The following is a 22,683-nucleotide window of genomic DNA, read 5'->3' as shown; positions in this document are numbered from 1 at the left end:
GCCAAATTTATAGCACTAGCATTAAGACTTCTAGCAAGTTTTTGTAAGAACTTAATAATTTCAGAGATGTGACAATCATCAAAATCTAAACCATTATGATCTAAAGCAATGGGATCATTGTCCCCAATATTTTGAAAAATTTCAGCAGTTTTATCACAAGTAGTTTAATGATTTAGCGATTTCGAGCGATTTTGCACGCTTTGCATTAGGAGTAGAAATATTGCCAACACCAATTATTTTACCATTGATAGCATGTGAAGCATCAACATTACTAGTGGTGGTAATAGTCCAAACTTTAGCTACATTATTCTCTTTAGCAAATTTTTCTTCTCTTTCCCACCTAGCATGCAATTCAGCCATCAATCTAATATTTTCATTAATTCGAACTTGGATAGCGTTTGCTATAGTAACAATTTTGTTATCATTATCCTCAGTTTTAGCAGCCATTTTATTAATTAAAGAAGATTGTGATTCAGACATGTATGAGATTCGGTTTTCAGCATTTGAAAGCTTAGTTTGCAAACCAGAAATTTCCATATTCAAATTTTCAAGTTGATTCCCTATATTTTTCAACAAGGTGGATTATTCATTCATGGTTTTAGTAAACAATTGATTTTGCTCATATTGTGATTGCATAAAGCTCTTAGTAGCTCTTTCAATTTCTAGCATCTTTTCCTCATTAGGCAAAACAGATCTACCATAAGAATTACCACTATTAGAAGGATATGGCATATAATTGTTGTTACCAAAATTATTCCTATAAGCATTGTTGTTGAAATTATTATTTTTAATGTAGTTCACATCAACATGCTCTTCTTGAGCAACCAATGAAGCTAAAGGAAAATTATTAGGATCAACATTAGTTCTACCATTAACAAGCATAGACATAATAGCATCAATCTTATCACTCAAGGAGGAGGTTTCTTCGACAGAATTTACCTTCTTACCTTGTGGAGTCCTTTCCGTGTGCCATTCAGAGTAGTTAATCATCATATCATCACGAAGCTTTGTTGCGGCGCCTAAGGTGATGGACATAAAAGTACCTCCAGCAGCTGAATCCAATAGGTTCCGCGAAGAAAAATTCAATCTTGCATAAAAGGTTTGGATGATCATCCAAGTAGTCAGTCCATGGGTAGGGCAATTCTTGACCAAAGATTTCATTCTTTCCCATGCTTGGGCAACATGCTCATTATCCAATTGCTTAAAATTCATTATGCTACTTCTCAAAGATATAATTTTAGCGGGATGATAATATCTACCAATGAAAGCATCCTTACATTTAGTCCATGAATCAATACTATTTTTAGGCAAAGATAGCAACCAATCTTTAGCTCTTCCTCTTAAGGAGAAAGGAAACAATTTCAATTTTATAATGTCACCATCTACATCCTTGTACTTTTGCATTTCACAAAGTTCAACAAAATTATTAAGATGGGCAGCAGCACCATCAGAACTAGCACCAGAAAATTGCTCTCTCATAACAAGATTCAGTAAAGAAGGTTTAATTTCATAAAATTCTGCTGTAGTAGCAGGTGGAGCAATTGGTGTGCATAAGAAATCATTATTATTTGTGCTTGTGAAGTCACACAACTTAGTATTCTCAGGAGTACCCATTTTAGCAGTAGTAAATAAAGCAAACTAGATAAAGTAAATGCAAGTAACTAATTTTTTTGTGTTTTTGATATAGAGAACGCAAACAAAGCAGTAAATAAAGTAAAGTAAAGCAAGACAAAAAACAAAGTAAAGAGATTGGATGTGAGAGACTCCCCTTGCAGCGTGTCTTGATCTCCCCGGCAACGGCGCCAGAAAAAGAGCTTGATAACGCGTGAAGCACACGTCCGTTGGGAACCCCAAGAGGAAGGTGTGATGCGTACAGCAGCAAGTTTTCCCTCAGTAAGAAACCAAGGTTATCGAACCAGTAGGAGTGATAACCCACAAGTATAGGGGATCGCAACATTCTTCGAGGGAAGTAAAACCCAAATTTATTGATTCGACACAAGGGGAGGTAAAGAATACTTATAAGCCTTAACAACTGAGTTGTCAATTCAGCTGCACATGGAAAAGCACTAGTAACAGAGGTGATGTGAAAGCAGCAGTAATATGAGAGCAATAGTAACAGTAACACAACAGCAGTAGCAGTAACACAGAGGCAATGGCACCAGAAAATAGTTGATACTACTTCCAATGTCATGTAGAACGAGTATATGGTGATGAAAGATGGACCGGGGCTCCCAGCTATCTACACTAGTGGTAACTCTCCAATAACAAGTGGCAAGTGTTAGGTGAACAAATTACAGTTGGGCAATTGATAGGATTGAAATAGCATTAAGACAGAACATCAAGATTATTAATCATGTAGGCATGTTTTCCATATATAGTCATACGTGCTCGCAATGAGAAACTTGCATAACATCTTTTGTCCTACCAGCCGGTGGCAGCCGGGCCTCAAGGGAATCTACTGGCAATTAAGGTACTCCTTTTAATAGAGCACCGGAGCAAAGCATTAACACTTGGTGAAAACATGTGATCCTCATATCACAGCCTTCCCCTCCGGTTGTCCCAATTTCTGTCACTTTGGGGCCTCGGGTTCCGGACAACAATATGTGCAAACAACTTGTAGATGCAATCTAAGCAATAAGTATAGAGCTTAAATCTAAGATCATGCCACTCGTGCACTAGTGACAAGCATTAAACACAACAAGATTGCAGCAACAATAACTTCACAAACTTATAGATAGACTAATCATAATGTATCATCCATCGGATTCCAACAAACACAACACCGATTACATCAGATGGATCTCAATCATGTAAGGCAGCTCATGAGATCATTGTATTGAAGTACATGGGAGAGAGAGTACCAACTAGCTACAGCTAGAACCCGTAGTCCATGGGGGAACTACTCACGGAGCATGATGGAGGCGGTGGCGTCGATGGAGATGGCTTCCGGGGGCACTTCCCCTTCCCGGCGGCGTGCCGGAACAGAGACTTCTATCCCCCGAATTGGAGTTTCGCGATGGCGGTGGCGCCCCTGGAGTCTTTCTGGAGTTTCGTTAATTGGTCTCGGGGTTTTAGGTCACGAGGGATCTTATAGGCGAAGAGGCGGCGCAAGGGGGTGCCTGGGGGGCCCACACCATAGGCTGGCGCGCCCCCCTTCCAGGCCGCGCCGCCTTGTGGTCTGGGGGCCCCAGGCCTCGCCTCCGAATCTCCTTCGGTCTCCTGGTCCGTCTCGGTGAATTATGATGTTTGGTCTTCGTTTCGTCGAATTTCGAGAATATTGCCCGAACAGCCTTTTTGGAACCAAAAACAGCAGAAAACAGGAACTGGCACTTCGGCATCTTGTTAATAGGTTAGTTCCGGAAAATGCATAAAATCATTATAAAAGTGTGAGCAAAACATGTAGGTATTGTCATAAAACTAGCATGGAACATCAGAAATTATAGATACGTTGGAGACGTATCAAGCATCCCCAAGCTTAGTTCCTGCTCGCCCTCGAGTAGGTAAACGATAAAAAGAATAATTTTTGTAGTGACATGCTACTTACATAACCTTGATCATACTATTGTAAAGCATATGAGATGAATGAAGTGACTCAAGGCATCTATAGTTGCTAACCAAATAGATAACATATAGCAAAACTTTTCATGAGTAGTACTTTCAAGACAAGCATCAAAAATTCTTGCATAAGAGTTAACTCATAAAGCAATAAATTCTAAGTAAAGGCATTGAAGCAACACAAAGGAAGATTTAAGTTTCAGCAATTGCTTTCAACTTTCAACATGCATATCTCATGGATAATTGTCAACACAAAGTAATATGATGAATGCAAATAAGCAAGTATGTAAGAATCAATGCACAGTTGACACAAGTGTTTGCTTCTAAGATGGAAGGAAGTAGGTAAACTGACTCAACATAAAGTAAAAGAAAGGCCCTTCGCAGAGGGAAGCAGGGATTAAATCATGTGCTAGAGCTTTTTAAGTTTTGAAATCATATAGAGAGCATAAAAGTAAAGTTTTGAGAGGTGTTTGTTGTTGTCAACGAATGGTAGTGGGCACTCTAACCCCCTCATCAAACAGACTTTCAAAGAGCGGCTCCCATGAAGGACGTTATCTCTACCAGCAAGGTAGATCATCCCTCTTCCCTTTTGTTTACACATGTATTTTAGTTTTATTTATGGATGACACTCCTCCCAACCTTTTGCTTACACAAGCGATGGCTAACCGAATCCTCAGGTGCCTTCCAACATTCACATACCATGAAGGAGTGTCTATTTGCAAAATTAAGTTGCTTACTGATGAATCAGGGCAAAACATGTGAAGAGAATTATTAATGAAAGTTAATTAATTGGGGCTGGGAACCCCGTTGTCAGCTCTTTTTTGCAAAATTATTGGATAAGCGGATGAAGCCACTAGTCCATTGATGAAAATCTGCCCAACAAGATTGAAAGATAAAACACCACATACTTCCTCATGAGCTATAAAATATTGACACAAATAAGAGATGATAACTTTTGAATTGTTTAAAGGTAGCACATGAAGTATTTACTTGGAATGGCAGAAAAATACCACATAGTAGGTAGTTATGGTGGACACACATGGCATAGGTTTTGGCTCAAGCTTTTGGATGCACGAGAAGCATTCCCTCTCAATACAAGACTTTGGGCTAGCAAGGTTGTTTGAAGCAAACACAAGTATAAACCGGTACAGCAAAACTTACATAAGAACATACTGCAAGCATTATAAAACTCTACACTGTCTTCCTTGTTGCTCAAACACTTTTACCAGAAAATATCTAGACCTTAGAGAGACCAATCATGCAAACCAATTTCAACAAGCTCTACGGTAGTTCTCCACTAATAGGTTTAAACTACATGATGCATGAGTAAACATGATCTACTTGAGAGCTCAAAACAATTGCCAAGTATCAAATTATCCAAGACAATATGAGGCATTTTCTGTTTCCAACCAAATAGCAATAAATGCAACAGCTTCCAACTTTTGTCATGAACATTAAAAGTAAAACTAAGAACACCAGTGTTCAAATGAAAAAGCGGAGCGTGTCTCTCTCCCACACAAGGATTGCTAGGATCCGAATTTATTCAAACACAAACAAAATGAAAATAAACACACAAACGCTCCAAGTAAAGCACATAAGATGTGACCGAATAAAAATATAGTTTCAATAGAAGTGACCTGATAAGTTGTTGATCAAGAAGGGGATGCCTTGGGCATCCCCAAACTTAGACTCTTGAGTCTTCTTGAAATATGCAGGGATGAACCACAGGGGCATCCCCAAGCTTAGACTTTTCACTCTTCTTGATCATATATCATCCTCCTCTCTTGACCCTTGAAAACTTCCTTCACACCAAACTTCTCATAAACTTCATTAGAGGGGTTAGTACTAAAAAAAAACTTTAATCCACTTTAGTCCTGTAGTGACACATTGCAAGAACTCAATAAAACATTAGCTACAGCTCTCCACGTCTAGAAAGCCTCACTTAAAGTCCACAAGAGACAATGCAAAAAAGAGAGACAAAATCTGTCAAAACAGAACAGCCAGTAAAGATGAATTTTTAAGAGGTACTTCCGTTGCTCAAATCAGAAAACTCAAAACTAATGAAAGTTGCGTAGATATCTGTGGATCACTCACGTAAATTGGCAGATTTTTCTGAGTTACTTACAGAGATCCCTGCCCAAATTCGTGACAGATAGAAAATCTGTTTCTGCGCAGAAATCCAAATCTAGTATCAACCTTCTATTAGAGACTTCACTTGGCACAACAATGCAATATAATAAAGATAAGGAGATGTTGCTATAGTAGTAACAACTTCCAAGACACAACAAAACAGTAGCAAAATAAAACATGGGTTATCTCCCAAGAAGTGCTTTCTTTATAGCCATTAAGATGGGCTCAGCAATTTTAATGATGCTCACATAAGAAATAAGAGTTGAAGCAAAGAGAGCATCAAAAAGCAAGTTCAAAACACATTTAAGTCTAACCCACTTCCTATGCATAGGAATCTTGTACACAAATAAATTCATGAAGAACAAAGTGACAAGCATAAGAAGATAAAACAAGAGTAACTTCAAAAAAATTAGCATATAGAGAGGTGTTTTAGTACCATGAAAATTTCTACAACCATATTTTCCTCTCTCATAATAATTTTCAGTAGCTTCATGAATAAACTCAATAGTATAACTATCACATAAAACATGTTTCTCATGATCCATAAACAAATAGTTTTATCAAGCTCAAAAATAGTGGGATTAAAACTTTCAAACCCACTTTTATCAATAATATAACATGATGATTGATCAATCTCAAGAGATATGGGATTCCTACATAAAGTCAAGACCTTCCCAATCCCATTTTCATTAGTAGTACAATTAATATTATCAAGTAACATATGACCATCATCTAGAGCTTTATCATAAACATTTGCCAAGCAGAACCCTTTGGTACCATGCATTTCGACATCAGGCACAAACAAAGCATTATCATAAGATTTATCAAAATAGCATGGATTATCATAGATAACAGTAGCATAATTATTCTCACAAGTTTTACTCATAGGTACTATTTCAAGAGAATCCACATGAACATAACATTCATCCTCCTTTGGTAAGCATGGAGGACAATCAAATAGTGTAAGAGATAAAGAGTTACTCTCATTAGAAGGTTGGCATGGGTAGCTAATCCATTCTTCCTCATTTTGTTCATCACTCTCCTCTTCTTTTTCATCCAATGAGCTTTCAGGTTCATCAATCTCCTTCTCTTTTTCATCCAATGAGCTTTCAGGTTCATCAATCTCCTTCTCTTTTTCATCCAATGAGCTTTCAGGTTCATCAATTTCTTCTTTCACAGGTTCCTGCAAATTGTGAGTGCATTCTTGTGCATTAATGAGTCTCTCTTTATAATCAATGATATAAGGATTATTGCTGTAACTTTCTATGCAAAAATTAAGGATGGAACAGACATAATCTTTAAGGTCCTTACAAACAACACAAGTTTCATAATTCAGAACCATGAAGGATTCGATCTCAGAAGCTCCCATAAATAAAACAAATTGTTCTACCTCTTCGAACCCAAGATGAATATAGTTATTCCAATTATAGTTCATAATTAAAACTTCTTCACTAAAGCCACATTGGAATTTCAGATGTTTAGTATCCTGTTGAGAGCAACAGTTTATATCATGGCGTTTAAGCAAGATTTTAGCAATTGTATTCAATTTTTCTATCATAGCACTCATGACTTAACCCGTTCTTGATTCTCTATAATTATTATGTAATTCAATAAGCTCCAAATAGGTTGTGGGTTCTCCCATAACAACATTTTTTTAATTTTTAGGTTTTTCAATTTTTTATGGATTTTTGGGTATATAAGAAAAATAAAACAAGACAAAAAGAAACTAAGCAAGAGTAAACTAAGAAAAATAATACTAGACAGAAATAAATTAAGCACAAATAAACTAGACAAAAGTAAACTAAGCAAAACAAAATAAAGTAAAATAAAAATAGAGAGAGAGGTAGAGTGTACTCCCCAGGTGAACTTATGAGTAGAGCTATGCCTCCCCGGCAACGGCGCCAGAAAATAGTCTTGATAACCCATAAGTATAGGGGATCGCAACAGTCTTCAAGGGAAGTAAAACCCAAATTTATTGATTCGACACAAGGGGAGGTAAAGAATACTTATAAGCATTAACAACTGAGTTGTCAATTCAGCTGCACCTGGAAAAGCACTAGTAACAGGGGTGATGTGAAAGCAGCAGTAATATGAGAGCAATAGTAACAGTAACACAGCGGTAAACGATGAAGACAGAGACAATGGCACCAGAAAATAGTTGATACTACTTCCAATGTCATGTAGAACGAGTATATGGTGATGAAAGATGGACCGGGGCTCCCAGCTATCTACACTAGTGGTAACTCTCCAATAACAAGTGGCAAGTGTTGGGTGAACAAATTACAGTTGGGCAATTGATAGGATTGAAATAGCATTAAGACAGAACATCAAGATTATTAATCATGTAGGCATGTTTTCCATATATAGTCATACGTGCTCGCAATGAGAAACTTGCATAACATCTTTTGTCCTACCAGCCGGTGGCAGTCGGGCCTCAAGGGAATCTACTGGCAATTAAGGTACTCCTTTTAATAGAGCACCGGAGCAAAGCATTAACACTTGGTGAAAACATGTGATCCTCATATCACAGCCTTCCCCTCCGGTTGTCCCAATTTCTGTCACTTTGGGGCCTCGGGTTCCGGACAACAATATGTGCAAACAACTTGTAGATACAATCTAAGGAATAAGTATAGAGCTTAAATCTAAGATCGTTCCACTCGTGCACTAGTGACAAGCATTAAATACAACAAGATTGCAGCAACAATAACTTCACAAACTTATAGATAGACTAATCATAATGTATCATCCATCGGATCTCAACAAACACAACACCGATTACATTAGATGGATCTCAATCATGTAAGGCAGCTCATGAGATCATTGTATTGAAGTACATGGGAGAGAGAGTACCAACTAGCCACAGCTAGAACCCGTAGTCCATGGGGGAACTACTCACGGAGCATGATGGAGGCGGTGGCGTCGATGGAGATGGCTTCCGGGGGCACTTCCCCGTCCCGGCGGCGTGCCGGAACAGAGACTTCTGTCCCCCGAATTGGAGTTTCGCGATGGTGGCGGCGCCCCTGGAGTCTTTCTGGAGTTTCGTCAATTGGTCTCCCGGTTTTAGGTCACGAGGGATCTTATAGGCGAAGAGGCGGCGCAAGGGGGTGCCTGGGGGGCCCACACCATAGGCTGGCGCGCCCCCCTTCCAGGCCGCGCCGCCTTTTGGTCTGGGGGCCCCAGGCCTCCCCTCCGACTCTCCTTCGGTGTCCTGGTCCGTCTCGGTGAATTATGATGTTTGGTCTTCGTTTCGTCGAATTCCGAGAATATTGCCCGAACAGCCTTTCTGGAACCAAAAACAGCAGAAAACAGGAACTGTCACTTCGGCATCTTGTTAATAGGTTAGTTCCGGAAAATGCATAAAATCATTATAAAAGTGTGAGCAAAACATGTAGGTATTGTCATAAAACTAGCATGGAACATCAGAAATTATAGATACGTTGGAGACGTATCAAGGAGTCAAGGGCCACTTGAAGGTTGTTGGTGACGGAGTGTAGTGCGGCGTAACACCAGGGATTCCGGCGCCAACGTGGAACCTGCACAACACAATCAAAATACTTTGCCCCAACTTAACAGTGAGGTTGTCAATCTCACCGGCTTGCTGTAAACAAAGGATTAAATGTATGGTGTGGAAAATGATGTTTGTTTGCAATGAGCAGCAGAGAACAATGATTGCAGTAGATTGTATTTCAGATGTAAAAGAATGGACCGGGGTCCACAGTTCACTAGTGGTGTCTCTCCAATAAGAAATAGCATGTTGGGTGAACAAATTACAGTTGGGCAATTGACAAATAGAGAGGGCATAACAATGCACATACATATCATGATGAGTAATATGAGATTTACTTAGGGCATTACGACAAAGTACATAGACCGCTATCCAGCATGCATCTATGCCAAAAAAGTCCACCTTCGGGTTAGCATCCGCACCCCTTCCAGTATTAAGTTGCAAACAACAGACAATTGCATTAAGTATGGTGCGTAATGTAATCAACACAAATATCCTTAGACAAAGCATTGATGTTTTATCCCTAGTGGCAACAGCACATCCACAACCTTAGAACTTTCTCGTCATCGTCCCGCATTCAATGGAAGCATGAACCCACTATCGAGCATAAATACTCCCTCTTGGAGTCACAAGTATCAACTTGGCCAGAGCCTCTACTAGCAACGGAGAGCATGCAAGATCATAAACAACACATATATGATAGATTGATAATCAACTTGATATAGTATTCCATATTCATCGGATTCCAACAAACACAACATGTAGCATTACAAATAGATGATCTTGATCATGATAAGCAGCTCACAAGATCTAACATGATAGCACAATGAGGAGAAGACAACCATCTAGCTACTGCTATGGACCCATAGTCCAAGGATGAACTACTCACACATCAGTCTGGAGGCGATCATGGTGATGTAGAGTCCTCCGGGAGATGATTCCCCTCTCCGGCAGGGTGCCGGAGGCGATCTCCTGAATCCCCCGAGATGGGATTGGTGGCGGCGGCGTCTCTGGAACTTTTTCTGTATTGTGGCTCTCGGTAATAGGGTTTTCGCGACGGAGAGTTTAAGTAGGCGGAAGGGCAGAGTCGGAAGCGGCGCAGGGGCCCCACACCATAGGCCGGTGCGGGCCCCTCCTTTGCCGCGCCGCCCTATGGTTAGGGCGCCTCGTGGCCCCACTTCGTATGCTCTTCGGTATTCTGGAAGCTCCGTGGAAAAATAAGACCCTGGGCGTTGGTTTCGTCCAATTCCGAGAATATTTCCTTTGTAGGATTTCTGAAATCAAAAACAGCACAAAACAGGAACTGGCTCTTCGGCATCTCGTTAATAGGTTAGTGCCGGAAAATGCATATAAATGATGTAAAGTGTATATAAAACATGTGAGTATTGTCATAAAACTAGCATGAAACATAAGAAATTATAGATACGTTTGAGACGTATCACCCGGCGTGGAGGTTTGCCGACGGCCAGGTAAGAGATGGTGACTACTCCATTAGGAGCTAGATGGCGGCGGCAAGCAGGCTTCCACATCTTCTCCGAGCTCGGCAAGCGGTTCTTCTCTCTTGGCAGTGAGTCTCCTAACCCTAGCTTTGTATGATATGTGAGTATGTCGTAGATTTAAATAGTTGATTTGGTTGATCTGAGCCAGATTGTAGGTTGTAGATGGTAATCTTTATTCAATCTTTCTTAGTACATGTACATTTGCTCCGTTGGTATAATTTTTTCCGTGTACCCATTGTTGTGCTTGAAGGTAGCTATTCCATCTATTTGTTTCAGTACTTGCTTTGTAGATTTGGATGAAATCAACCTTGTGATGTCATATTAGTAAGTATTTGCGGTAGATTTAGTCGTAATGTTGGTAATGTACATGCTTGTGTGCTACATTTACATATAATCTTGCAACTATGTATTGTACTAACGGTTTACCTCGACTGATTTATGCCGGCTTTGTAACTCACCCCTACCTAGGTGTACACCCTCGATGAGTTCGACCAGGCCCTGTTTGATACACAGGACAATATGTTCTTAGTTCCTGAGAACCAGCTAGCACTGACTTACCTGCAAGACACTGATATAAAGCCGACAGCCCCCATGTGTTCGATGCTTGTTGATGAACATGATCTGGCAGCTTGAACCTTGAACGCCAGGAACAAGGCGAGCAAGGTTGGTAAATCCCACACCACTTGTGGGGGGCTTAAGTTGGGCAAGTCCACTATGAAGTGGCCAACTTTACCTCTCCTTGTCCGTCATGAACCAGATGTGCAACATCATCAAGAGTGGCATCAAGACATAGAAGGGGTTTAAGGAGGTGCATCTGAATGATTGGGCAAAGATCTTTGACCAACCACCTGTGTAAGTGGAGAGCCAGTGGATCCATATAAACAAGCCAAGAGTCCTCGGTGGTGCCGAATTGGATGTGGACACTCACACCATCATCCTGGAGGACAAGCACTACATAGGCTATGTCTCGGTACTCACCTCTCACTTGCATAATCATTCACTAGCCCCCGACTAACCAACTGTTTGTCCACATGTGTAAGTGATACGTCTCCAACGTATCGATAATTTCTTATGTTCCATGCTACTTTTATGATGATACCTACATGTTTTATACATACTTTATGTCATATTTATGCATTTTCCGGCACTAACCTATTAACGAGATGCCGAAGAGCCAGTTGTTGTTTTCTGCTGTTTTTGGTTTTAGAAATCCTAGTAAGGAAATATTCTCGGAATTGGACGAATTCAACGCCCAGGATCTTATTTTTCCACGAAGCTTCCAGAAGTCCGGAGAGGAAACGAAGTGGGGCGACGAGGCGACGCCACACCAGGGCGGCGCGGCCCAAGCCCTGGCCGCGCCGGCCTGTGGTGTGGGCCCCTCGTGGCGCCCCCTGACCTACCCCTCCCCCTACTTAAGCCTTCGTCGAGAATAACTCCAGTACCGAGAGCCACGATACCGAAAACCTTCCAAAGACGCCGCCGCCGCAAATCCCATCTCGGGGGATTCAGGAGATCGCCTCCGGCACCCTGCCGGAGAGGGGAATCATCTCCCGGAGGACTCTTCACCGCCATGGTCGCCTCCGGAGTGATGTGTGAGTAGTTCACCCCTGGACTATGGGTCCATAGCAGTAGCTAGATGGTCGACTTCTCCTAATTGTGCTATCATTGTTGGATCTTGTGAGCTGCCTAACATGATCAAGATCATCTATCTGTAATGCTACATGTTGCGTTTGTTGGGATCCGATGAATAATGAATACTATGCTATGTTGATTATCAATCTATCTATGTGTTGTTTATGATCTTGCATGCTCTCCGTTGCTAGTAGAGGCTCTGGCCAAGTTTTTGCTTGTAACTCCAAGAGGGAGTATTTATGCTCGATAGTGGGTTCATGCCTCCATTAAATGCAGGGGAGTGACAAAACCTCTAAGGTTGTGGATGTCTTTGTTGCCACTAGGGATAAAACATCAATGCTATGTCTAAGGATATATTTATTGATTACATTACGCACCATACTTAATGCAATTGTCTGTTGTTTGCAACTTAATACTGGAGGGGGTTCGGATGATAACCTGAAGGTGGACTTTTTAGGCATAGATGCATGCTGGATAGCGGTCTATGTACTTTGTCGTAATGCCCAATTAAATCTCACAATACTCATCATAAAATGTATGTGCATGGTCATGCCCTCTTTATTTGTCAATTGCCCAACTGTAATTTGTTCACCCAACATGCTTATTCTTATCGGAGAGACACCACTAGTGAACTGTGGACCCCGGTCCATTCTTTTACATCGAATACAATCTACTGCAATACTCGTTCTACTGTTTTCTGCAAGCATCATCTTCCACACTATACATCTAATCCTTTGTTACAGCAAGCCGGTGAGATTGACAACCTCACTGTCACGTTGGGGCAAAGTAATTTGGTTGTGTTGTGCAGGTTCCACGTTGGCGCCGGAATCCCTGGTGTTGCGCCGCACTACACTCCGCCGCCATCAACCTTCAACGTGCTTCTTGGCTCCTACTGGTTCGAAAACCTTGGTTTCTTACTGAGGGAAAACTTGCCGCTGTACGCATCACACCTTCCTCTTGGGGTTCCCAACGGACGCGTGTTGTACGCGTATCAGTAAGGCACACCCAAATGACGCCTAGTTCCTCAACAAACCAATTACCAAGCAGATTTTTGTCTTTAGCCTAGCCACCGACAAGTATGCCATGGGCTCCAGTGAGCCTCTGGGAACACCTGTAGTAGATAACCCTCAAACTCAGGACTCTGATACAATTGTGCTTGACGATGACGACCAGCCTGCCTCTCCTGGTGTTCGCGTTAGTGTTGCTCCTCGTCTAGGAACCGCAACTTATGTTGACGCTGCCAGGAAGAGGAAGATGTATGTCTTCGTTGAGGAGGATGTTGGCCACATGACCTTCATCATAGAAGTTGTCAAAGCGGTGGCGGTGGCCATCAACAATGCTGCCCCTCCTGATGTCCACCCTGCCATGTACTCCGCCATCATGGATGTTGGATGCCTCACCTACCTTCAGCGCAGAGGCGAAGATGGTGGCTCTAAGACACCTCTTTTACAACAAGGCTCGGGGAAACAAGTTTGTCCAGATGGCCGAGGACCACATGAAGATGTGGTTCAGGACCATCCTGGGCAAGCACTACTATGTCTAGTGATCCCTTGTGCTGGGGTGGTGGTGATACATGCATGATGAAGACGATGACGTTGTTGGTTGTACATTTTGAAATATCTAGAACTTGATGATAAATTATGCCAGGACATGTACATTATGTGAGGTGGTATATACTAACCCCTCACATGATGTTGAACTTCCGGTACTGTGGATGGTAGGATTACACCTTTTTTTGATGTGCTGGTAGGATGACACTATAGTAGCTAGTGTGATTGTTAGTAAGATCACACTAGCTGGTAGATTGAACTTATGTGATGCTTTTGCCTATATAATCATGCATGTTTATGTTGCTTAGCTTATGTCCAGTACTTGTCTTGCAATGGTATGTTCCAACTTATGCTCTATCTTGGTAGAAGTACAACTGGTATGTGGTCTACTATGGGAGAGTGCCAGGAGTGGACAGTTCGTGAAAGTAGGTTGGGCCTCTTGTGATGGGACAAGAGAACAACCTCCACAAAGGGTACAACACTATGGAGGAGGCAGAAGAAACTTACTCTCAATTCTTATCATAGCAGTTAGGCTACTATGTGCCTCCGCAGGTCGAGGTTCATGAAGCTCCACCAAAGATCGCATGTCACGGTGAAGGCAACCACCTTAAGAACTTGATCATCTTCATCCTTATAGGTCGAAAATCATGGAGGCAGGGGGAGGGGGCATTTCCGGCTATCCCTGGCTGCGGGACGAGTCCGGCGAGGCGAGATGGGGGTGGGCGAGCAACAGCTGATCGATTCCCGATGGCGGTGTGCTAAAATCGACCGAGGTTCGACCGGCGGCGTCGGAGGAGGACGCGCGGGCAGCTAGGAAAAGTCCAAATTGTCGGTTATTTTTGCATCGCATGGATACATCACCCCCAAGTGATGTATTGCATTACTTGATGCAAAATATAAATCACGATGTAAAAAAAATTGGGCCATTTTTTACATCTAGGTCATGTGCTGAAGCTATTTTTTTGTGCCAAGGTGATGTATATGGTTGTTATTTTAAATCTACATCTGTTGGAGATGCTCTTATCTGTGGCGTGTTTGGGAAATCCTCTTTGGGGCTGTTATTTTGCCACCGACGAGACTGGCTGCCCTGTCGAGATGGCAATAGGGCCCATTCTCCGTAAGCCCGTGGGGAATTCATCTATTAGGGGACGGGTATGAGGAACTTCGATCACCGCTATCCAAAATGGAAATGGGGATTAAAAGGTCTTCCCATCCGCGTTATCCCCCGCTATAATTATATATATACATATAAGGTGGTATATTCTTATATGAAATATGTTGTAATATTTGTGTTTGGTGTAGTATATTTCAATAGTATTTAACATATCATATTAATTTATTGTCATTTTACAAACTATATATTACAAAATTTCTTATTCTTGTGTGCTAAAAATGTAAGATCAAGAAATTGTGAAAATTATTTGAATTTGGCTTCTTGATGGAGAACCTGATCCCCGTCCCGAACCCGGTGAGAATGGAAATGAACCCGGTGAGAATGGAAATGACCCATTGCCATAGTAGTCATGACCGAGCTGGGCGTCTATTTGTTTCGCAGCGGTCACTATTGACAGCTGCGTCCTCCGCAACGGTTTTAGCGCTGAATTCTGCGACTCCCACATGTCATGATTTCCCTAATCCTGCAATAAAATAAAAACTAAAACTCGGCTGATTAGCTAGCAGGTGACGCGATATGCTAACAGAGACGCGATGATTAGTACAGTAATTTCAGATCTTGGAGACGACAGTGGACAAACACAAACTCCACCTGCAGCCTCAAACGGACTGACCGCCTGACCCAGACAATCGAAACTTTCATCCAGTCATCACTCACAAGAGCATGGCCGTCCACCCGGCCACGCTCTCCTCAAAATATAACAAAGATCTAGAAAAAAAAATACTGTACAGGTTCCTCTGGGGCGAAATTTGTTGAAGAAAAAAACAGAGTCAAGCATGTTGGATACTATCTGATCAGTCTCTGCACATGGTCCTGGAGCTGGTTTTTCTTCAGCTTTTCCCGTTGGGTTTTAGAAGTTCTATCTGATCAGTGACTGCGCACGCTGCAGGCGTTGGGTCTCCTTCAGCCTCTCCTTTGGCGAGAGCTTGTCGCCGATCAGTGTAACCTTCAAGCGGTCGGCTTGGAGGACGAAAACTGACCCAGCTTTTGGTACAACTGCAGGTTTCAAAGTGAGTGACTTACACATGGATCTCATCAGGTCTACAGTAACCAACAGAATTCGTGTTTCCACACAAAACATATTGGTAAGAAACTAAGAGAGCCTATGGCCAGCCAGACCAGTCCAGCTGATTGAGAGTAAAATATGTTTTTTTTTAGCAAGGAACTGAACAACCCTGACTGGTTAAACTTCTGTCTTCAAAGACTGTGGACCTCAAGGGTAAAAACAAGCCATGTTCCATCAAAGGTCACCTTTCTGTTGTAAATTCTACATAACTTACTGACTTCATATTGTTTCTTTGAGAGCTCAATGAGAATCATATGGATTAACAGTTACACTACAAATATTTAGCACGATCAATGGGAAATGGAAGTACTGGGTTAGCAGTATAGAAGAAAAGACACAAGATTGTAACAGCCCTATTATTCCAGAAGAAGAAAAGGATATTTTAGCAGCCATGCTCTCAAGAAAATGAAAATAATTCATACAAGTATGTTAATATTGCACTACGAAGTAGAATAGTGCATACCTCGGAAGCGGTTATCCTCTGATATAATTCCAAAAGTCTCTGCAGTGTCCCTAATCATGATGCCACTCACACCTTGATATGAGGCTGCTTTGCATTCTGCCACTGAAAATGAAAAAAAAATACTGACGAAATTAATAGAAACAGTCTAACAGTCCAGTATGCAACTATGTCAAGTATATGAATTACCTATTACAAGGGCCCCATGAAGATCTGCTGAAAGGAGGTATTCAGATAAAAGTTTTTTCCTATGGAGAAAACAGGGAACATCAATACTTCCGTACATGGTATATAATATCAATAACCAAAAATAGTAAAAGGTTATCCCAAGTCTGGGAAAGGTTAAACTGATCACATTGCTTCTAGTTTAACTTATTTGGCCCTTGAGCTCATGATTACATTTTGTGATTTTGATTGCTCAAATCTTCAAATTTGTTGATCAGTCAACTCCACTTAGTCAAATTCTTTACAACAGTCAGACGAATACCAAATGCTTTAGTTCCTACCATATATGGTTTATATACAGATAGCATTTTGGACGGGCTTGGTTTTATTAACAGCATAAAGCCTGTGTGCTTGTGATCATAATTCGAAAAAAACTGTACACTCACAATCCATATAATCAAAGTAGTACAAATGTACAAGTCAACAAATGAGCTACAGGTCAAAAGTAGACACCATATAGAAAAGGTCTAAAACAATTAAGTCAGAAATTTAAGACTATGAGACCAAGTGCCTTTTCTTTTGCCAATTACACTTTAACTCCTAATTTAACACCAGTAGCCCATATTACAAGAGTTAACAAATGTTTTTGCGGGTTATGTTTCTTTTTCGCGAAAACGCAAAAACCTTGCGTCTCGATGCATTGATAGAAAAAGAGAGAGTTTACATATTTACAAGCTCTCGGGTTATGTTAGAATGTTGGCCTTTTTACAAGGTCCTTAATTCTAAGCCAATCCATAAGTGGACACCTCAGAAGATACCTGTAGGACATGAGGTTACTTTCCAAATATGACCAGCCTTTAGCAGTAATTTACTTGTTTTCTAATTAGATGTGAAAACTAGCGCACTGATCTGCAGAAATGTGACTATTCTTTGCTAGCGTTAACAACATCACATCATGCCATTTATAACCAGTAATCCTACTCCGTCATGTCTGTATTTACAAGTCAATCAATTCACGTGTGTAGACAAAGAGGCATAATCCTGAGTCATTGGATCAAGCTGCCTGTTTGCCCATGTAGTACAAAGTAAGGACCATGGCAAAAACATCTTTTGTAAAAATATAATCTGGTATAAGGTGCAAACATTTTCAAACCTGGCTAATTTGAGCTGCAAGCGTTTAATTAAAGGGTCAAAACACAATTAAATCACAACCCTTCTATCTTTCCCAATAAAAGTAATTAGCGTGGAGATGGAAAAGAGGCCTGGAAGTAACAGAAAGAAAAGATAGCGAGGGATCCATACGCTGTATTTCTAGTGAGCTCTCGAATATACTCTTTCCACATTTCATGCATTGGCTTATAGAGGTCAAACCTGCAAGAACAATAATCACATATAAAAACTGCATAAACACCAAGGATACCATATGTGACGATTGTAGAAAGGATATAAATGTTTCATTCATCTCATGAAAAAGCCATGATAGAGGAAGAGGCCATAAATCTACACACTACTGCTGAACAGTGCTTGCCTGTGTAATGTATCAAGTAAATCAAATGATCCACATTTCTTGTGTTGCTTCAGTGACATGTGTCTTTTTGATCGCTTCGAGTGAATCAACAAAGACCGTGATTGTGCATCCACTAAGATAGGACCCCTCTGGACATAGTTATCTAAAAGAATCCCTTTGTCTAGCTTTAACTTCTTCGATCCCTTGGTAATCTTCCCGGCTTCTCCACCCTTCTGAATTATATCATATACAACACTGTGAACTACGTCTGTGCTATCGAGACCCTACACCAAAGTTCACCCTAAATATATTAGAGATTGGTTTACCACATGTGAAGCTAAATTTGAGTTCAGCAACTCATATGAACTGAACATTTACCGAAAACCCATCTTGGTCATCTTGGGACAAATTTTCATGAAGCGCAAATGAAAGTTCAGAGTATATAGGGTGGACTTCTCCACCTGCAAGGTTAAAAACGTATGTGTTAGTTGTTGTTACACAGCCAGACCACACACACATAGGTCATGGGTATACCTAAGGAAGCAGAAGGTTTTTGCTGATAACTGGAGCTTGCTTGAGCTGAGAAGCAGCAGCAGTATGAGAAAAACCGGTGAGATGTATAAAGATCACACCAACAGAATGGAGAATAGTGGACAAAATAAAACCTTTAGGTGTAGAAGTTCGAGAAGGAGTCAATTCAGGAGTTTTTCCTTTCTTTTGTACATCAAACTTGGGCTTGGGGGTACCATCTTTGCTCTTCTGGCACTTAAGCTGTTCATCTTGCACTTTCTTAGCTTTAGCTGCTGCATACCGCTGTTGAATGGCTTCTAATGTCTGTTTCTTCTGATCCGAAATAGTTGACATTGAGCCTACGGAAGATCTAAAACTAAAGCGAGATAAAAGGTATGAGTGAGAAACAGCTAGTACATTATTGTCTAAACTACATATGCCCTAGAATGTACATCCAGAAGTTCAAGGTGACATAATGATTACATAAAACTGTGCTAGTTAACAGGATGATGAATCTCAGATTATCCGAAATTCTCCTTAAAAGGATGAGGACTCTCAAGTTATCTAAACTGAACAAACATAACGTTGGAACACGAAAACACGCGGGAAGAGCAACTCATAGGCATTACATCGAACACCTTTCAGACTCTGGAGAGAAAAGGAGAGCGGGCAAGGGGAAAGCGGCGGCGGACCTTAAAATCTGCGCAGTAAGAGGGCGATGGTTTCATTCAGGATGACGAGGGCCGCGGCGGAGCTTCAGGATGGTGGAGGCGGGCGAGCAAGAATGCGGTGGTGGGGTTTCAAGAAGGTGGAGGAAGGGAGGATGGAGTTGTGGCCAACAGCTCAAGCAGGCGAGGAGCGACTGTGCCTGTGGGACTGGAGCGGCGGCTCTGCTCGGCGCCAGTTTGCGGCGAGACCAGAGGAAGTGGAGGCACGTAGGACAATGCCATCTAGCATTCAGACTGAATTCGTCGAATGTGTACTCAGATAAAGGTGGAGAAAATTCTACTAGCTCCGAGCCAGTGGCGGACGCAGGAAAGGATTGGAGGGGGGCACACCTCTAAATTTTTTTGGGCGCCTCCGAAATTGTGAAAAACGTTTGTCAAATGAAAAAATATAAGACAAATTGATTGTCAACATTGAAATTCAATACATATATCAAATTTGCATACAAATAGTTCAAAACATGAAAAAAAGTCTTACATGATAGAATATAACATACATAGAAAATTACATCATTTCTTCAATCTACGTTCCCACATCGCCATGAAACTTTCAATTATGGCATCATCACTTACATTAATGAACACTTGTCGCTCGATAAATGTCACTAAGCAATGGTTCAAGAGGTCATCACTCATACTATTTCTCAACTTGTTTTTCACTAGACTCATTGCGGAAAATACTCTTTCAATATTCGCAGTCGCAGCCGGTAGGAGCAATATCAATTTGAGAAGCATGTAAACTAAATCATAAACAACATGCTTTTATGTTTCAACGGTGTTGAAGGAGATGCAATTTTCTTTGATGCTTGTTTCTCAAAAAGTAGCGTAATTTAGCTATTCCTATTCATTTCTACACAATTGAAAAATTCAAACATTAGCAATTTACACACTAGTCATATACACAATTAACACTTAAACAGAGAATAGATACAGACAGAATCAGAGAAATGAGAACAAGAGGCTAGGGGCTCACCGCGCGTCCGCTGGTCCGCTGGTCCGCTGGTCGTTGGCGTGGAAGAGCAGGGGCAGGCCTCTAGGGAAGAGCGGCGGCAGATCCGGCTCGGGGACCGGGGGAGGCAGGCTGGTGACGCGCAGACGCGGTGAGCCAGTGAGGCCCAGAGAGCGGGCGGGGCGGGCGCGCGCCGGGCGGTCAGGCGAACTTGAGGCGGCGGCGGTCAGGCCGTCGGGGGCTCGGGGCGGCGGGGAATCGCGTTCGCGAGGGCGTATCGACCGGGGCTAATTGGGCTGTTTTCGATGGGTACCAAATTTTATCTTACCATTGAAATGTAGAGAGAGCCTCCTGGAATCCAGACCTTGAGAAGACCTTAGTTGAGTTACTTCATGAACATAATGTTCCTCAGTATAGGGGTAATAATGGGTGGTCTTCTGAGGCTTGGAGTAAGATAGTCAGTGAGTTCCACGCCAAACACACATATGTCACCATGGACAAAAATCAGATTCAAGAGAAGGAGAAGGAATTGAAAAGAGACTACAAGATGCTGAAAGAAGCAAGAATGCAAAGTGGTGCTTCTTGGAATGAGAAAAGGTGCATGATAGAGGCTGAACCACATCTTTGGAACAACATCATCACTGTAAGAAGTTACTTCGTGTGTTTTGCTTCTGAATTATGCATCCATTCAGTGAACTGATTTTCTTTGTTTACTCTTATTTCATAGACATTTCCTAGAGCTAACAAGTTCCGCAAGAAGCCTTTTCCTCTCTTCGATGCTCTGGGAGAATTATATGATGGACAATATGCAGAAGGGACTTGGAATTTCACCTCTACTCAACCACCACAATATCCTGTTTTTAATAAAGTAAATGAGGGAGACCAACTCAGTAGTAGTGGAGTCGAATTTCCAGATTTAGAAGAAAGCTATGCGTATCAAGCACAACATGAAGCTGGAGATGCAAGACAGAAAACAACTGAAGAAGTACTACCACAAACTACAGAAGACACAAGTGTTGAAAAGAATGGACAGAGGCCGCCTAGAAAGGCTGGTGCAGCGTCCAATCAAGAAAAGGAGCCAAAGAAGGTTAAGAAAGGTGCGGCACTGGAAGGAGCACTAGAGAGGTATATTGATGTGAGAATTCAACAGGTTCAAGGTGAGGCTGCTGCCTTAGCGAGGGAAAAGGAGTTGGTGCAAGCAAATGATTACTCAATCAAGAGATGCATCTCTATTCTCATGAAAACAACATGGCCACGAGATGAGAAGGTAAAAGCATCCGAGGTTTTCCAGATTCCAGCAAACAGAGAGACATTTATCAGTTTCAATGAGGATGACCCAGAACTTGGTCTGCTTTGGTTAAGAGGAAAGGTGGATAAGCTTTGAAGGTATGCTTAGCCTTTTTTTTCATAAGTAACCTGCAAGATATACTTATCCTTAGTACGGAGTACTTGATATGTTATCTATATTCTGTCATGTGTTATGTGGTTTCCGCATTCTTGGTGAAAACAATTGTGTTCGACTAAATGTGACAGTAGTGTATTATTTTGACCACAACTTCATGTATAAAATCTTAGTTCTTCTTTTTCAGTACAGGAGGGAGACGACTTGATGTCGTCATGTTGTTTCGATGTCAAGCTCATATGATGAGAGATGCTAGATGAAGATTGAAGTTGCTTTGTTCAATATTCTGTACTGACTTTTATAATATTTGGGCATGAACTCAATCTTAAGTATGTTGAAAGGACCTTTCTTTGTTATTTATGATCAAATTATGTCTGCTAAGTTACTTATATCAAATAGTTGATCTAGATGCAGACTGAAGTGCTGCTAGGTGTCATCTATTTGTAGAGGAGTTTTGAGAAGCGATGATCAAATTATGCTTGGCAGAAGCTATTTGTATTATCTTTTGATTTTCATCATGATTAAATGTGAGAAACATTTTAATGTTTTTTTTGGTCCCAGTTCAAAATTTATTTTTTATGTTTTTTTGTGAATCTATTGTTATTTCCGTGCGGCTGGATTGAGAAAGAATTCTGAGACTATTGAGTTTAATCAGTGCAACTATGCAAGTATGCCCTGAGTAGCAGTTGGAGCCTACCAGGGATTAACCGAACAGCTACAAAGCATACACGGGATTATTGACAAGGGGTTGACGTGGGTTACTAGGGATTGGGTGTAGGGTCTGGACCGATCCAGACCCTACACCCAATCCCTAGTAACCCACGTCAACCCCTTGTCAATAATCCCGTGTATGC

General features: G+C 41.4%; 2 protein-coding genes across 3 annotated transcripts; one reads left to right on the top strand and one right to left on the bottom strand.

Annotated features, from left to right (window-relative positions):
- Positions 1–15,616: 15,616 nt before the first annotated feature.
- On the bottom strand, positions 15,617–20,839 carry LOC127319583 (ribonuclease MRP protein subunit POP4). Of its 2 annotated transcripts, none has more exons than XM_051349570.2 (9): positions 20,452–20,839; positions 18,909–19,123; positions 18,778–18,822; positions 18,622–18,704; positions 18,265–18,527; positions 18,039–18,107; positions 16,761–16,819; positions 16,575–16,676; positions 15,617–16,041 (listed from the first exon to the last, which is right to left on the bottom strand). In XM_051349570.2, the coding sequence occupies exons 2-9, from the start codon at positions 19,105–19,107 to the stop codon at positions 15,905–15,907; spliced, it is 957 nt and encodes a 318-aa protein (XP_051205530.1). In that variant the 5' UTR covers positions 19,108–19,123; positions 20,452–20,839; the 3' UTR covers positions 15,617–15,904. The 2 variants fall into 2 exon arrangements, with proteins under 2 accessions (XP_051205530.1, XP_051205522.1); XM_051349562.2 differs by having other exon boundaries at positions 18,909–19,129; positions 20,452–20,838.
- LOC127319598 (uncharacterized) lies at positions 19,472–22,378 on the top strand. The gene is made up of 5 exons (XM_051349580.2): positions 19,472–19,688; positions 20,399–20,652; positions 20,762–21,070; positions 21,155–21,813; positions 22,022–22,378. The coding sequence occupies exons 1-4, from the start codon at positions 19,472–19,474 to the stop codon at positions 21,809–21,811; spliced, it is 1,437 nt and encodes a 478-aa protein (XP_051205540.2). The 3' UTR covers positions 21,812–21,813; positions 22,022–22,378.
- Positions 22,379–22,683: the final 305 nt, after the last annotated feature.

The sequence above is a fragment of the Lolium perenne genome, chromosome 1, assembly GCF_019359855.2.
Source record: "Lolium perenne isolate Kyuss_39 chromosome 1, Kyuss_2.0, whole genome shotgun sequence".
Lineage (NCBI taxonomy): Eukaryota > Viridiplantae > Streptophyta > Magnoliopsida > Poales > Poaceae > Lolium > Lolium perenne.
This window is presented reverse-complemented; position numbering and strand designations above follow the sequence as displayed.